The sequence below is a fragment of the Aulostomus chinensis genome, chromosome 23, assembly GCF_037954235.1.
Source record: "Aulostomus chinensis isolate RoL2024-O1b breed Wild chromosome 23, RoL_Achi_v1.0, whole genome shotgun sequence".
Lineage (NCBI taxonomy): Eukaryota > Metazoa > Chordata > Actinopteri > Syngnathiformes > Aulostomidae > Aulostomus > Aulostomus chinensis.
The window spans coordinates 7581870-7600233 of NC_141342.1; the positions used below are offsets into that span (position 1 = coordinate 7581870).

Below are 18364 nucleotides of genomic sequence, written 5' to 3' on the forward strand. Positions count from 1 at the left end.
CTCCTGTGCTTCATTCTTTGATTTAATACAACAGATATGTCCTTAGGTTTTTGTTCTGACCATGAACTGATTAATTCAAGCATTGTGTCCTAGTCCAAAATGTTTTTTACCTGAGCCTTGCATCCTGTTGACCATCTGACTTGGTCCAGTGGGTCGCACCATTGATGGATCAGGGAGTGAACCGTCTGTAAAAACAGAGGCAGGAGATTAAGAAAACCAAGTTGCCATATAGATAACATGGCATGCCAAGGCGTTCAGTTTTCACTTGCCCCCGGTGACCATATCGAAGTGTCCTTGAACAAGATACCGAACTCCTAATTGCTCCTGATGAGTTATGGAAACTTCATGGCAACCTCAACCAACTCAGTGTGTGAGTGAGTGTGTGAGAATAGGTGAATGAGATGACACTGTGAAGTGCTTTAAGTACAACTAAGGTAGAAAGGTGCTATATAAAATTGAGTCCATTTACCATTTGAATCCATATAGGACACAGGTGTCCAAACTGATCCAGTAAAGGGCCGGTGTGGCTGCAGGTTTTCATTCCAACCAAGCAAAAGCAACACCTGATCCAATTTAAATCAATCAAGCTGTGTCCACACGGCTCATTTGTTGGATCAGGTGTTGCTTTTGCTTGGTTGGAATGAAAACCTGCAGCCACACCGGCCCTTTACTGAATCAGTTTGACACCCCTGATATAGGAGTAAACACTTGTACAAGAGAAAAAGAGATGGTTTGTAGTAGTGTGCGATACTGCAAGATTTGGTATATTATATATATTATATTCAAATAAGTCTGAGCCATGTTATATTCAGTGTATTTGTTTCAATTTCAGTGAATATATTTATATAAGTATTTTTCACCTGTCATCAGTCTCTACACACTTGATTCTTGTATGGTTATGTACATATTTCTTGGAGTTCAATTTTTCTGTTCATCTTTTTTTTCAAGTTACATTTACTATATTATTATAGCTTTATATATCCTTCTTGTCATTTTGTACACTTGGCTGTTTGCTACTATAATTCTGTAAATTTCCCTGTTGTGGGATGAATAAAGGATCTTACCTTATCCTAAATAACAATTTTTAATCGGATAAATGTATTATATCAAAGTCTTAGCATAATTTCATATTTTTTGAGTTGACTTAAGTAACATATGACCAGTTGCCCTTTGAAAGTTTAAATTAATTGATGCTGAAGATGACCACTCTAATCTACCAGGATATTCTCAGCCAGACTCAAATGCCACCGTCAATAACTTCAGTCAGGATTTTGGGTCTGTCGGAGCCAGGGAGTTTTTCATATGCTTGTATAGATTTGTCCCCAAACTAAACAGCTTGCCATTGTTTCATTTTCAGCATGAAATTATAGCCACACAGCGCTCCTCTTCCTTTCTGCCATTCTTCTGCTCCGTTTGCTCTCTGTGCTGCTTCAGCGTGTGTGCGAGAGAGAGCTGGGTGGGCTGGCCTTACTGAGCCTGCCTGCTTGCTTGCTTGTTTGCCTGGCACCGCTGAGCCATGTGACGGTGCAAGATCAAAACACAAGAGGGGGAGGAGGAGCAAAGAGTGTGCTCTGTGCTGTGACAGGACTAGCACTTGAAAGCAGTGGCACTTACGCAGACACAGGCAGCCAGGTCACCTATTTGATGAAACCACACCAGTCAATGCAGGCGGGAGACCACATGAAAAAACTAGAGTATTAATCTCTTTACACTGGTATCATTCAATATCAGTACCAACTTCGGTATAAATATTATCCATATTTGGATTGATCCGCCCACCACTAGTGGTTGGGGATGCAAGGGCATGGTTTGTAAATTACTGATGGAATTTTTGTAATTGATTTCCACAAAGAAATATTATTTCAAAGTAACAGGAAAATGGGAATCAGCTTCATATTGATTCCCTGTATGTAAACCGTCCCAAAATAAAATGGGGCAGCATGATAAAACACCATTGAAATACTAAGGAAATTACTATATTTACAAAAAATACTGCATGTGTTGATCATAAAACATGCCTTGTACAATAGGCTTGTGCAGTGCTATGATAAGTTGGTACTTATTTCATGCAGCCCTGCCCCTAATGTATTGCTTACAATTCCACAAAAGTAAATTCATATTTTCATCATTGATCATTCTATATATCCCCACCCATGATCAGGGTTGAAACATATTTACCAATAAATTTCCATAACTTTTCCACAACTTTAAGGAAATCCAATCCCCATACATTCTCAGCTGCGTCCATTTACAGAAGAAAAATTGAGAGAAAAATTACAAGAAAGCGTGCATTCAACATTTATTAACATGTATAGTGGTTTGATGATTTAGCTAATGTCATGGTAACGATTGCAGCAGTAAAATTTGCAAGCAAACACCACACAGCTGTTGACTTTTTCCGTCCAATAACTAATCATTCAATTATTGCAACATATGCCATGTCTTGAAGGCAAATGGCATGACTGATGACCAGCGTTGAACTAGGTTTTGCACTGGTCCATTTCATGCCTTGTGCCAAGTCACAGTAACTATAGAAACAGCATGATAAGTCATGCTTGGTTCAGTTCAATAATTCTAAGGAATAATTCAAAATAAATAAATTTTAAAAAATGAAATTCATTACTTCAAGAAAAAGACAAATTTCCTGTCGTACCTAAAACAATGGTTTTACTCTTGAGTCCTAGTAATGAAATATCACGTTTTGCCTTGATGAAATTCTCCACATAACTGTGTTCAGTCAAGCAACATCAGCTCATGCCAGTCTACATGTATTGCATGTCTACTCACTGGGAGGCATGCCAGAGGGAGGCTGAACCATGGTGGCAGGCCCAAGGCCAAGACCCTGCTTCTGGAGCCGGGTCCTCCTCTTCTCTTCCAGCTCCTTCTGGATTTTATAAATCTTCTCTGCAAGCAGATGATAGTACTCAGCCTGCAAAAAAAAGAAGTAACAAAATTGCAGCAGCAACAAAAACTTTACTTAGCGCGTATTACTAACAAACAAAACTACACAAACTTTTTGTAGAACTATTTTCAGGTATAAGTAGTATGTAACAATAATTACGATTCCTGTGTATTGCTGTTCTATTTTTTTATTTCAAACTTGAATTTAGGAGAGAAAAACATTTGCACTTGCAGCTGTGTTAACATTTAACTAATTCACAAAGTCAAACTCATATTCACTTGATTTGCAGCCACATCCCATAATTGAATGAGATGTAGATTTTTTTTTCTCCCATTATTGAGACCACCCTTTGACCAAGGAGTAGGCAAGAACACTTGGACTTATAGCCATTAATGTGTCTTTTACTGAAAATCCAGTACGATAAATAAGAACAACTTACTCTACTGTTTGCCGACTCATACATGTCTCCCTCTACTTTTCTTGCATAAGCAACCAGGTTCTCCATCCGCCGGTCCTTTAAAGCTGCAGGATCAGGAGTTGGAAAGATGGCCTGAACACTAGAAACAGAAAAGGTGGAGCAAGAAGATTATTATTTTACTGTCATTCTCTCAGTATTGCAACATTTTTAGTTAATTAACAAATCACACAATCCTGCATCATGATAATTTATAGTCAATTTTTAAAATCATGATAGAAGCCCATTAAGGTAATCATGACACTGCTACAAGGTTTCAGACCTTCAGGCACAGGCACATCTTTTAAGACAAAGCATTGAACAGTTCTCATTTCATTCACTCTGAATGTGTAATTGGGTCTTCACTGTATATTTTGTAGATCAATTCATATGTCACTCTCCAGTGAATGATTTCACAAACAATGGCCATCTCCCTGAGGGGAATTGTTTGACCTCAGAGTAATGAGCATGTGTTTACAACTTTAAACAACTGATGAATTTGACAAACGTTGTATTTCTCATTTTTAGCCACTAAGTCAAAACAAAGAAAAAAACAAAAATAAAAAAACAAGCTACACATGAGAATACATTTAAAGTAAGCACTCTCATTAATTTCACTATATCCATTTAAGAGGAACAACTTTGGAGCTACGCATCAATAGATTGTGTGATTAGATTTAATACTTTAATTTTAGTGTGTTACGCAAATGAGATCAAGACAATGTACTATACGACAGCAACTGTCACAAATCAAGTTGAAAGACAAAGAAATTGAGACAGGTCAGGAAATCAATTGAAACATCTGGCCTCATGCAAAAGCCACATGAACATAGAGATTTGTTCTGCAATCCCTTGTTTTAAACAATTTACGAGAATTTGCTGGATTCAACCGTGTTTTCTGATTTGGGATATTTCTTTGATACAACAAAAATCTCTGACATTTCCATTCTCAGTTACACCATGTATCTTCTTATCTGAGATGTTGTGTCCTCTTGGCCCCACATTTTGCAGTTATAGATCTCTGATGCTTCAATGAGATGTTTTTTAGCATTCAATTTCACATAAAATATTTCTTTTTAATTTCTTACCCTGCACAAACCAAGACCTACAGTGACATTTGACATAAAGCTGGTCATAGCACAATTATAAGAGTTTCCATACATTTCTTAGGGGGGCTCAATTTCAATATGCAAAATTCAATGTTCTCCTTCCTCATTTTCAATGCCATTTTCATAAATGAAACGCCTCCCCAACTGTGATGGAAAGCTGACCATATATGGCATTCTGACTGTGTCAATTCTGATAATTTACTTGCATGATCTCCACTGATACACTGCACAAAAAAAATAAAGGGAACACTAAAATAACCTAATACCTAGATCTGAATGAATGAAATATTCTAATTAAATACTTTGTTCTTTACATAGTTGCACGTGCTGACAACAAAATCACAAAAAAAATTATCGATGGAAATCAAATGTAATAACCCATGGAGGTCTGGATTTGGAGTCACACTCAAAATTAAAGTGGAAAAACACACTACAGGCTGATCCAACTTTGATGTAATGTCCTTAAAACAAGTCAAAATAAGGCTCAGTAGTGTGTGTGGCCTCCACGTGCCTGTAAGACCTCCCTACAACGCCTGGGCATGCTCCTGATGAGGTGGCAATGGTCTCCTGAGGGATCTCCTCCCACACCTGGACTAAAGCATCCGCCAACTCCTGGACAGTCTGTGGTGCAACGTGGCGTTGGTGGATGGAGCGAGACATGATGTCCCAGATGTGCTCAATTGGATTCAGGTCTGGGGAACGGGCAGGCTAGTCCATAGCATCAATGCCTTCATCTTGCAGGAACTGCTAATACACTCCAGCCACATGAGGTTTAGCATTGTCCTGCATTAGAAGGAACCCAGGGCCAACCGCACCAGCATATGGTCTCACAATGGGTCTGAGGATCGCATCTCGGTACCTAATGGCAGTCAGGCTACCTCTGGCGAGCACATGGAGGGCTGTGCGGCCCCCCAAAGAAATGCCAACCCACACCATTACGGACCCACTGCCACACCGGTCATGCTGGAGGATGTTGCAGGCAGCAGAACGTTCTCCACGGCATCTCCAGACTCTGTCACATGTGCTCAGTGTGAACCTGCTTTCATCTGTGAAGAGCACAGGGTGCCAGTGGCGAGTTTGCCAGTCTTGGTGTTGTTCCCTGGCAAATGCCAAACGTCCTGCACGGTGTTGGGCTGTAGGTACAACCCCCACCTGTGGACATCGGGCCCTCCTACCACCCTCATGGAGTCTGTTTCTGACCATTTGAGCACACACATGCATTGTGGCCTGCCGGAGGTCATTTTGAAGGACTGTGGCAGTGCTCCTCCTGTTCCTCTTTCAACAAAGGCGGAGGTAGTGGTCCTGCTGCTGGGTTGTTGCCCTCCTACACATCTCCTAATGTACTGGCCTGTCTCCTGGTAGCGCCTCCATGCTCTGGACACTACGCTGACAGACACAGCAAACCTTCTTGCCACAGCTCGCATTGATGTACCATCCTGGATAAGCTGCACTACCTGAGCCACTTGTGTGGGTTGTAGACTTCATTTCATGCTACCACTAGAGTGAAAGCACTGCCAGCATTCATAAGTGACAAAACATCAGCCAGAAAGCATAGGAACTGAGAAGTGGTCTGTGGTCACCACCTGCAGAACCACTCCTTTATTGAGGGTGTCTTGCTAATTGCCTGTAATTTCCACCTGTTGTCTGTTCCATTTGCAAAACAACATGTGAAATTGATTGTCAATCAGTGTTGCTTCCTAAGTGGACAGTTTGATTTCAGAGAAGTGTGACTGACTTGGAGTTACATTGTGTTGTTTAAGCGTTCCCTTTATTTTTTTGAGCAGTGTATAAGAAGCTGTATACAGTATATTCCACCATTAATACTTACAGTTTGTGCACCAAGTGGTTTCGTAGGTCCTGCGTGATGTCTTCATGCCAGCTTTTCCTCATCCCTGTGGAAGAGGGAGGGGCTGCAGTGGGCATAGAGCCGACTGCACCAGCATCATTCATCAGCCTGGAAGAGATGGGGTAGCATCTTTTCATCACCAACTTCTTAAAAACCAAACATCTGATAGTGATTTTATGTGATAGAAACAAAAATCAAGAGACAATGACCAATATCAGCAGAATCTGAGCAAGTTAACAAAGCTGGGTTGGTAGCTGGAAATTGCAACTGTGTGGAAGACCCAACGTGATTGGTACCGCAACTGTGCCAATGGAAAATCAGGGTCAGTGTGGAAGTTCTTCACTGTGAGTAATAAGGATATGAGGCTAGCAATTTGAAAAAATGAAAAGCTACAATAGAGTGGGGGAGCCACAACGAATAATAGACCTATTCAGACACTTAAAACTTCATCACCTTGTTGAGCCTGCCCAGTTTGACAAAGTCGTCAAGGCTAGTAGGCAGAGCTCAGAGCAGAGCACTAGCCAGCAGCCTCTCCTATCCTTCACTGGCTGCTCCATTTAACTTTTTTGGTTTGATAAGTAAAGATATGTCAGACAAAGCTGGATATACAGCAACTCATCTTTAGTGATATTTGTACCTCTTTCCAAAAGAAGAGCACTTTAACTATTTATTTATTTTGAGAGTTGTTCAAGTATGAAAAGATCCAGTAACTGAGTGTAATTTGGGGAAACTGTAAGAGTAGTATTTTATGAAAATAAAAAACTCTACTGAGGAAAAGGGGATTTTTATTTTTTCTATTTGTTTTTATATTCTGTAAAGCATAGTTCTTCGATTAAAAAAAAGTGGACTCTCATAAATGAGTAATTAAAAGTCATGCTAACAAAAACAATCACAAATCTGAATCGGCCAGGAAAAATGCAATCGCTGCATCTTTGATTATAATAATGTTTACATCATATAAAATCAAATTATTCATCCATCCATCGTCTTCCGCTTATTCCTATGAGGAGTAGCGGGGGGTGGAGCCTATCCTAGCGTCAACGGGCGAGAGGTGGGGTTCACGCTGGACAGGTCGCCAGTCCATCGCAGGGCCAACACATAGAGACAGACAACCATTCACACTCACAGTCACACCTACAGTCAATTTAGAGTATCAATCAGCCTCGTCCCCTCTTGATGTCTTTGGACTGTGGGAGGAAGCTGGAGTACCAGAGAGAACCCACACAGGAACAGGGAGAACATGGAGACTCCACACAGAAAGATCCTGTGATGGAGCCGGGACTCGAACCCGGAACCTTCTAGCTGTGAGGCGATAGTGCTGACCACTGCACCACCGTGCAGCCAAAAAAATTGTATTGTCTAAACAAGAAATTCACCTTTTCAATATTTGATGTCTCATTGTGGTGCTGCTTAAATTGTTCCAGTAAAATTTCAGTAGATTGTTATTACAATCACACACATATTTTCCTATTTAAACATTTTATGAAAATTTAAGAGATGTATGTATCGTTAAAACAGCCTGTAGATGGCTGCCTGGCTGTCCTACATAAATGTACCTCATTAGCTGCATGTGTTTTGGAAACTCCATGTATTTCATAGTCCAGTACATAGCATGTTAATTTCTTGTGTGTTCATTTTTGTATCATTACACTATGGCCCATGGAGTGCAGTCTCTCAAGGTTCTTGGGGGTTACATGGTAAAGGGACTCTTTTTATAGGTCTTTTCTAGTCTACTGAAAGCACTTGTGACATTCACAATTACTCATTCACATACACACTCATACAATACTGGCAAAGGCTACCAGTAGGTATGTTAACCTTCAGGCACCTGACGATTCCATTATGATTCCTAGGGCACCAATTTGATGATAAAATGATTATCAATGCATCTCCATTTTATGCATCTTGTAAGTCTTGGTGTCTCTCATCAGTACATCAAAGTGAAGTGACATGTCAACTGGAAAGTTAGTTTATAAATCATAGATTTACTGCATTATTTCCTCTAAACAAGAAACAAGGCCATCTTAAAATACAATTTATAACCGAAGGCCAAAATTAAGTTAGGGCAAGGCCACAAATTACAGATGCCCCCTAAACACCTCACATAAGCTACTGCGATTCATTAAACAATACAGTGTTCCCTGAATGCCTCATAGTCAACATAGACATGTTTTTTCCCGCTCCATGCTACTTTTTTCATTACTTAATTCCCTACTGTGTATTTAAATATATGCTTGCTCTGTCATAGCACTCAGCTTTCTCGTTCTTTCAGACTTTTTCTCACTAATCCCACAGTTGTTAACGAACATTTCAAAATTGCTACTTACTTTAGCTTTGCAGCAATAGCTTATTTCTCTTCCTGTCCTCTTGCTCAGTGTGTCTCAGTATTAGCAATCATGCTGTCTCCTTTATTAATAATCATTTATTTTTAATGGTGTCGTTAGCCATCTTGGAGGCGGAGATTAGCGGCTCCATGTAAGCAGCTAGCCTTTTAGCTACTGAGCATAGACCCAGCAGAAGAGTTTGTTCGTCATGTAGCAATTAACTCTGAATAAGGTAAACAGCAACTCTAAATGGCTGAATAGATACAGAAGGAAGGTTACAGCAACACAACAGGACATCCACAGCGCTGTCCCTTCAAAACCATGTTTGAGGTTAGTGCACCCATCGACTGCAGACTTCACCCTGCTGCTTCACTCATTTCAATCTGCTTGCAAAATGTTATTAACATTTTAAATCAGTGGTGTTTTAAATTCATGAACTGATGTTTAATTTTTCAGCTCCACATTACGATGTATCCAAGAGTCCAGTTTTTCCCCCATCCCAAGCTACCAAGAGCTCCCAAACAATTGGTTGCATCAGCGGCAGCTATGTTTCTTTTCTATGGGGTTATGTTAGCATGTCTTTCAATTAAGAGCATATTGTTTTTAAAGTAAGCATACCAATTTTGTTTCAGGTTTAACAGAACTGAGTAACATGATTGGTGACAAAGACCCATTTCAACCCGGCATGGGGATTTATGTTGGACAGTCATCTGGCAGGGTTATGAGAGATGATCTGCCAACTATGATCTGCCAACTTCCTTCACTGGGGAGGTTACTTGGCTGAGTGACACAGCTGGAGGTTGCTGTCAGAGTGAGTGCAACTATAATGATGAGCAAGTTGGCTTTTTGTTTTGGGATAGCGAAACACCACTCTACCAGCCAAAAAACGTTGTCATCATCAAACATTGACAGTTCACTATGGATATTGTTTGATAAAAATTCTGTAGACATCCCCCAACCCTATTTCAGGTAGCTTGTCAAGCAGTTCTTCAAAGTAAGCCACCTGCAAAACAGGATGTAATGGTATGTTCTTTGTTTCTTACCCTTGGCTGTTCACGTTGAGGTGCATCATGGTATCTTGAAGCAGGCTGGCTTGTTGATTCTGAGAGGGAGCAGCCACACCTCCATTCACTCCCATGGGATTTGCACCTTTTCATAAAAAGACCAGGGCACTGAATATTAGCATTATTACTCAGAACACAATAAATGCACTCATGTACCTTTCTCTACAACTATGGGCGGCATGGCTCAGGGGTAGAGTGGCTGTCTAGCAACCGAAGGGTCGCTGGTTCGATCCTTGACCCTGGTGACCATGTCGAAGTGTCCTTGAGCAAGATACTGGACCCATAATTGCTCTTAATGAGTAGGTTGGTGCCTTGCATTGCAGCCTCCACCATCAGTGTGTGAGTGAGTGTATGAATGGGTGAATGAGATGACACTGGAAAGCGCATTGAGTGCCACTAAGTTAGAAAAGCACTATCTAAATTTGAGTCCATTTAGAACATATGGCTCAAAGGGTCTTCAAGCAACTGAGCATAAAGTACTTATACATGTGCAAGCCAACTCACCTATTGGGTTCATAGGCCTCATACCAGCCTGGCTTTGTAGAACTTGATTGGAAATGTTGGGCTGGGCAGGCTGAGACTGGATCTGGTTCCCTTGGTAGGTGAGGCCCAGGGCTGCATAGGCCCTTTCTATAGAACTTGGGTCAATCTGGCTCGGTGGGTTTAGGTTGGGAGCACTTGGTGGGCCACCGGGGACTGCTCCAAGAGAGCTGGTCAGACCTGCACCAGCCCCACCCAGAAGAGCTGTGAGAATATACAAAAAAAGGTTTAATAATATAGTAACAGGCAGCTTAAGAGAGTTCTATAAATGGAGAATTTAGCATGATAGGCTTTTAAGCCATGAGGAGAAAATGAAATATATACTTAGCAGAAATGACACTGCAATGATATTAGAAATAATGGCTATTAAATACTAGGGCTGGTCAATATGAACATATTTACTTTAAAGTTTATCATTAAATGTTACTTTAAATCTTATATACACACTCTCAGTCAAAAGTTTGGACACACTTTTTCATTGAATGTTTTTTCTTAACTTTTACTACTTTCTCCGTTGTAGACATTGCACACTGAAGACATCAAATATATGAAGCAAGATATATGCAATTATGTACAAAAGAAAAATTGTTAAATAACTCTAAATGTTTGATATTTTAGATTCCTCAAATTAGCCACCCTTTGCTTTGTTGACAGCTACAAACCTTTGGCCTTCTCACAATGAGCTTCATGATGTGGTCACCTGAAATGGTTTTCACTTCACAGGTGTGCCTTGTCAGGGTTCATTTGTGGAATTTCTTGCCTTCTTAATTGGGTTAAGATCATCAGTTGTGTTGTCCAGAAGTCAGGTTGGTACACAGCTGACAGACCTATTTGACAACTGTTAGAATTTATATCATGACCAGAACCAATCAGCAAAGTAGAGAGAAACAACAGTCCATCAGTACTAATTCACAGAGCACCCTTGAACTTGAGGTGGGTGCTCCGTGCAGTGAACCCTAGGAAGGCTACAGGTCCAGATGGAGTACCTGGGATGGTGCTCATGGCATGTGCCAAGCAGCTTTCACAGGTCTTCACTGACATTTTCAACCTGTTTCTGGAACAAGTCATCATCTCACCCTGCTTGAAATCTGCCATAATCATCCGGATCCCTAGAAAGTCAACATGACCAGCCTCAATGACTTTCTTCCCATAGCGCTCACCCCAGTCATCACCAAGTGCTTTGAGAAACTGGTTTTGAAACACATCAAAGCATGGCTACTTCAAGCGGAACAGAGCTGCCCCTGCCCCCCTGTACACCAAAGGTGAATGTATAGAGCGAGTTGAGTCCTTCAAGTTCGTCAGAGTCCACATCTCTGCTGACCTCTCCTGGTCGGTCAACACCACAGAGCTGGTCAAGAAGGCCCAGCAGCGGCTACACTTTCTGAGGGTCCTCAGGAAGGAGCAACTACACACACAGCTGCTGGTGACCTATAACCGCTCCACCACCATTGAGACCCTGCTGACCTTCGCTGTGACAGAGTGTCACTCCAGCTGCACAGAGGCTGACAAGAAGAGACTGCAGAGGATAGCAAACACCGCACAAAAGATCATTGGCTGCCCTCTGCCTTCCTTGACTACCATCTATTACTCCCGTTGCCTCAGCAGGGCCAGAAACATCTTGAGGGACACCACACACCCCGACTTCCATCTCTTTAACCTGGTGCCCTCTGGAAGGTGCTAGGGACAGCTTCTTTCCCAAAGCTGTCAACATACTGAACTCAAATTTGCGCTCATGTAAACTGCATTGACATATTTGCACGGACCACCACAGCACTGGACATAAGCTACCTTAATCATTCAATACTCTTTCAGTCACTCTTTTGGACTCAAGTCTATGCTCATAATATTCTCTTCATGTTTTTTTGTTGTGTATTAAAATTTTTACTGTACACGTGTGCACTATTACAGAGCTGCTCTTCAAATCTCTTTGTACTGTGAATAATGACAAAAAGGCTTTCTATTCTATTCAACTTTAAGAACTTACGGTCAGTAAATTCGGAAAATTGCAAAAACTTTGAATGTGTCACCAAGTGCTGTCGAAAAAACAGTCAAGCGCTACAACGAAACTGGCTCGCATGAGGACTGCCCCAGGAAGAAGACCAAGAGTCACCTCCACTGCCTAAATTAAGTTCATCCAGGTCACCAGCCTCAGAAATCGCAAGTTAGAAGCACATCAGATTAGAGCCCAAATAAATGCCACACAGATTTCTAGTAGCAGACACATCTCTACATCAACTGTTCAGAGGAGACTGCATCAATCAGGCCTTTATAGTGGAATAGCTGCCGAGAAACCACTACTAAGGAAAAGCAATAAGCGAAAGAGACCTGTTTGGCCAAAACACAGGGAATGGACCTTAGACCAGCAGAAATCTGTGCTTTGGTCTGATGAGTCCAAATTTGACAATCAGCCGCCGTGTCTTTGTGTGAGGCAGAAAAGGTGAACAGATGCATGGTTCACACCACGAAGCATGAAGGAGGAGATGTGATGGGGAGGGGGTGCTTTGTTGGTGACACTGTTGGGGATTTATTCAAAATTGAAGGCACACTGAACCAGCATGGCAACCACAGCATCCTGCAGAGACCTGCCATCCCATCCAGTTTACGTTTAGTTGGACCATCATTTATTTTTCAACAGGACAATGACCCAAAACACACCTCCAGGCTGTGTAAGGGCTACTTGACCAAGAAGGAGAGTGATGGAGTGCTGCACCAGATGACCTGGCCTCCACAGTTACTTGACCTAAACCCAATCTGAATGGTTTGGGATAAGATGGACCATAGAGGGAAGGCAAAAGTGTACACTAGTGCTCAACATCTCTGGGAACTCCTTCAAGACTGTTAGAAAACCATTTCAGGTGACTACCACATATATTTGGTTTACTAAATAATTTCAAGAGTTCATTCATAGTTTTGATGCCTTCAGTGAGAATCTAAAATATAAAGTTATGAAACTAAAGAAAAACCATTAAATGAGATGAAATGTCTACATGTACACACATACATGCATATACATACTGTGTGTGTGTGTGTATATATATATTTATATATATACACACATATATACACATATATATATATACAAACACATATACATGCATATATAGAGATATACACATATATACATGCACACACATATATACATATATATACACACACATATATACACATACATATATATACACATATATACACACACACGCATATACATATATACATGCATATATATAGAGATACACATATATACATACACACACATATATATACATATATACGCATATACACACACATATATATGCATATATATACACACACATATATACATATATATGCATATACACACACATATCTATGCATATATATATACACACATATATATACATATATACGCATACATATCTATGCATATATACATACACACATATATATACATATATACGCATACATATATACACACATATATGCATACATATATACACACATATATGCATACATATATACACACATATACGCATACATATATACACACATATACGCATACATATATACACATATATACGCATACATATATACACACACACATATATACATACACATATACTATAGGTGTCAGTGTTAACGCATTATTAACTAGTTAACACAACGCCCCTTTATCGCGATCATTTTTTAGCGTGATTAACGCGCACTGTGCCCTTTGAACATGCCGTAGTTCGCGGAAAACGAGAAGTGAACGCACCACTCGTCACACACGCGAGATGCAGCCGGTTGCTGCTTGTAAACAAACAAAACAAAAACTGAGAGCAGATGACCGTTAAGGTAGGACTAACATGGAAAAGAATACATCAGTTTTAAATGGACAGTTCAACTTCAAAGCCCTGCCAGATGGCAGTCTCGACAGGAAAAAAGTGATATGCAAACACTGTAAAGCTGAATTTAGTTTCCACCAGAGTACGAGCAGTCTGAAGTATCACTTGTCCGCAAAGCATACAGCTGATGCAGAGAGCCCTCCGCTCCTTTCTGGCGTAAAACAAACCGCGCTGGATTGTTTGGCACAACGGAGCCCATTGGAGACATCCATCACCCGCAATATCCCCACTATATCATTTGAATCCTGTTCTGTATTGCACTGCCTCCTGTTTAATGCACACTTTATTCATTGTTTTTATTTAATTTAATTTATTTAACTTATTCTGTGCATCACAGTTTGATACAATGCATCAGGGTCATCCTTTTGAGTTAATGGCTTAATAATTCAAGTACTTCAGTTAGTACTAGTAATCATTACTATTATATTTGTTGGGCTTGAGTTTATATATATATATATATATATATATATATATATTTTTTTTTTTTTTTATCCTGTGCATCTTTTGTTTTGGGGCCGCACGGTGGTGCAGTGGTCAAAATCATTGAAGTCATTTATTTGAGTAAATATGTTAGCTTTATGGTTATAATTTAAAAAATATATATATATATTTTACTGGTAATTTCTATTTAATTGGATACTCTAAATTGACCACAGGTATGAATGTGAGTGTGAATGGTTGTTTGTCTCTATGTGTTGGCCCTGCGATGGACTGGCAACCTGTCCAGGGTGAACCCCGCCTCTCACCCGTAGCCTCTGGGATAGGTTCCAGCCCCCCGCGACCCTTAACAGGATAAGAGGGAGAAAATGGATGGATGGATGGATGGCTGGATGGACGTTTTGTTTTGTTTGTACTTCTGGACAGAACATTGCTCCAACACTAATAGACATGCTGCATTTGCAGAAAGCAACTATTTGCCTACTCCCATGTTGATATGGTTGATTAAAAAATTAAAAATATCAGTTTAAGGTAGATTTAGAGCAGATAAAAAATATGTGATTAATCGTGAGTTAACTATGGACAACCATGCGATTAATCTGATTAATTTTTTTAATCGACTGACAGGTCTAATATACACACACATATATATATACAAACACATATTTATACACACACACACGTATTTACACATACATATATATGCAAGTATATATATACACATACACACATATATTAGACAGACAGACAGACAGACAGACAGACAGATAGAATCAATGAATTGTTGATATGAAATATAACCTCCGCACTAGGGCTGGAGACAAACTCAGGCACAGCTCAGCCATAGAGGTGACAGACTGCTTCCACACACACACATCTACATTTATCAGTCTGTGTTGTAAAGTCTCGTAAAGTCAAGAGAAGAGCATTTGCTGAAAATTTTACAGTATGAATTATTTCAAAGTATAAGATTTATTTTGGTCAGATACAGACACTCACACTGCGGGTTCCTCTTGTCCCCTGCATTCTTCAGTGGCAGGCAGACAGGACAGTCATGCCGTGTGCAGTTCTTCCAGTGGGAGATGATCTGCCTTGATGATGCACAGTGAGCAACTGATGATGAAAGGCGGGAGACAGAGGGGAGGAGTCGGAAAACACAGGTAAAAGAGAGGAGAAGGGAGGATAATGGATGAAACAAAACAATATCAAAGGGGAAAAAAAGATTAAATGAAATAAGGGATGCCTCACTTTAACAAAACTTTAGTCATGGCTCAATAAAAGATAATCTTTAGTAAGGATTGCATGATAGTTATCATTATCTATCTCACCCATACAAGCTATCTATAGTAATGTATTGGACATGAATCCTTTACTTTGAGTGCTCTGTACCATACCCTTGTATTAAGTAACTTATATCCTCATTAGTGGCAGCAGGGATCACTCCATCCATCCAGCCATCCATTTTCTACAACTTATCCTGTTGAGGGTCACAGGAGGGCTGGAGCCTATCCCAGCAGCCTTCGGGCAAGAGGCGGGGTACACCTTGGACGGGTCACCAGTCCATTGCAGGGCCAACACAGATAACCATTCACATTCACAGCCACTCCTATGGTCAATTTAGAGTATTCAATTAGCCTCGTCCAGCAGCAATTACTCATATAATCAAATTAGAAAAGTAGTGAAACAACTCTGGACCCCAAGACACTGGACTCTACATACTAACCTCTGCCCAACAAAGATCTACTCTATAGAAAGTGAAACTACCTCAAGAATTGTTTCTGTTATATACCTGATTCTAGTTACAATACTTATCCAGAGATGTTTATAGGTTTTCAATATAGTGAGTCCCCATGACCCACAGGTGGTGATTCAAGTGGGTCCCTGGGAAATTCAATGGGTCCCCAATTAAAAAATGTATTTCTTTCTATTTCTTATATTCTTCTATGGCTTAAACTGTAGTGTTAAACTCTCTCAATGGTGGTATGGTAAGATATGGCTATAATTAGCAGGTATGTTCAAAATGTTTTTTTCGCAATTCAGAGTGGGTTTTTTTTTTATTACCACACAGCCACCACAGGAACATTTTTTATTTATTTCATTAGAGCACGTCCCCTAGACGTTAAACCATGGAGTGAACACAGCATATAACAGTTGAAACGTGAATTTATTTACTACTAAAGTTCGTATCTTTAATTGTTGAAATGAAATCCGCGGTAACTGTTGTTGTAGCGGCTAAACTAGCATGTCGCGATACTGTACTCAAGGGGATCATGTCTGCACTGAGTTAATGCGCAAAGGGTTGAAACAGCGCTCGTCAGGTCCGCTGACAGCAAGGTTTCTTTTGCTACTTATGATGCGATTTTAAACACAAGTTGTTGTTCACAATGTATGGTTTTTCATGGGAAAAATGAAGTGTGTCCCTGGGACGTGCGGATAGTGAATTTACTGCGTCCTTTCATATTTTAATGCGTCAAGGATGCAGGACGCGGACCTACCAACATCACTGCTTATCACTATTATAATCAGGAGACAGACAACACTTGTGTGGATGTAGCTTTAGTGAATAATTCTCAACTCATTACAACCAGTCAGCACAGTGACCCATATACACAAACTGAAAAGCTATACACTTTGAGTTACAACTAATGCTAGTCAACATAAGCATTGCAATAGGCCTATAATATATGTAATGATCTCAATTATTACACTCCTTCCCTTTAGAACAAAAACCATTAATGTTTTCCATCATTCCGTAAAGTAAAAAAAAGTACCATCCCTTCAATAGTATCGATGAACAATCCACAACATAACAATATTAACATGAAAACACAAAATAGAGACAAACTTACTATCGTCTAAAAATTGTACCATCAGTCCAAGGGAACATGCTCTCAGGCTCTTAGGAACAACCTGACAGTCTATTATTTTTTTAACGTGGGTGGCTAATAAGATTATCTTTCTAGTTTCAGGTGCACTTGCTCAGGGTAGCGGTGCACTGCAGGACTGCTGGGTTTGGTCAGTGTAGACTGAATGTCTCTTTGAGTGGCTGCACACTGCACAGGCGGTACAGGGCATTCTCTGGCAGGTGCGCCTGGAGTGCAACTTGCTCCAGCAGTGGACACCCAAGCTCCCTGGGTCTCTCTTGTGATGTTGCAGGCAGGAGGCTCCATCAGCTCTTCCACTTGCGTGGGATCAACACCTGAGTGCGTGTGAGTGAGTGAGTGTAGCAAATGGTCAATGTGGACGGAGCGCTCTCTCATGTCGTCATGGATGAATTATGTCATCAGACCCAAGTGCTTCACTACTGTAGCTCTCAACCACTTTTCCTTCCCCCCTTAAGAAAGTTTCACTCTGTGATAGTTGTCTCAGTTTTGAAACTGTCTTGTCAAAGTCTTTTGTTTGCATTGTTTATTCTCTACTGTCCTCGAAAGACTTGGTTTGAGCAGTGTCAGTCTGATTCTCAGCTGGCGCTTCAGGAACAGCTCCGCCAAACATACTCATGCAACTGTGTGTAGTGCTCCTGTACAGCAGAAGGAAGTTTCTCAGTTTTTGTTCCAGTGACATCTTCACCTGCGGAGCCTCTTCTCCAATGACTTGCTTCATCAGTACAGCTTTGACGGTTTGTACTGCTTGTTTTTTTCACAAAAGTCAATGTGTATTCTCTGCCATTCACAGGCTGGCCACTTCCAACAGTGCAGCAGGGCTAATGCTTGCAGTTTCCTCTCTGATTGACAGGCACCATAGCTTGGAACTGTTTTCTCAGTAGTGTTATTGTCCAAGTGTGGCCACCACACATATGATCTGGCCAGAGCTTTTGTGTGGCA

The 18364-nt window shown here is 40.6% G+C and overlaps 1 protein-coding gene across 4 annotated transcripts in view; it reads right to left on the minus strand.

The window, feature by feature from the left end:
* The window catches only part of ep300a (EP300 lysine acetyltransferase a), a 61586-nt gene that overhangs the window by 17660 nt on the left and 25562 nt on the right, over positions 1-18364 (minus strand). For 2 of the 4 annotated variants that reach the window (XM_086196319.1, XM_086196317.1), the window contains exons 5-11: positions 15540-15653; positions 10204-10443; positions 9679-9784; positions 6294-6419; positions 3342-3459; positions 2788-2929; positions 111-185 (exon numbers count right to left, since the gene is read on the minus strand). In XM_086196319.1, the coding sequence (XP_086052445.1) occupies positions 111-185; positions 2788-2929; positions 3342-3459; positions 6294-6419; positions 9679-9784; positions 10204-10443; positions 15540-15653 (921 nt within the window). Of the gene's footprint in view, positions 1-110; positions 186-2787; positions 2930-3341; positions 3460-6293; positions 6420-9678; positions 9785-10203; positions 10444-15533; positions 15654-18364 lie in introns of all 4 variants that reach the window. The other 2 variants (XM_086196318.1, XM_086196316.1) reach the window with 1 other exon arrangement.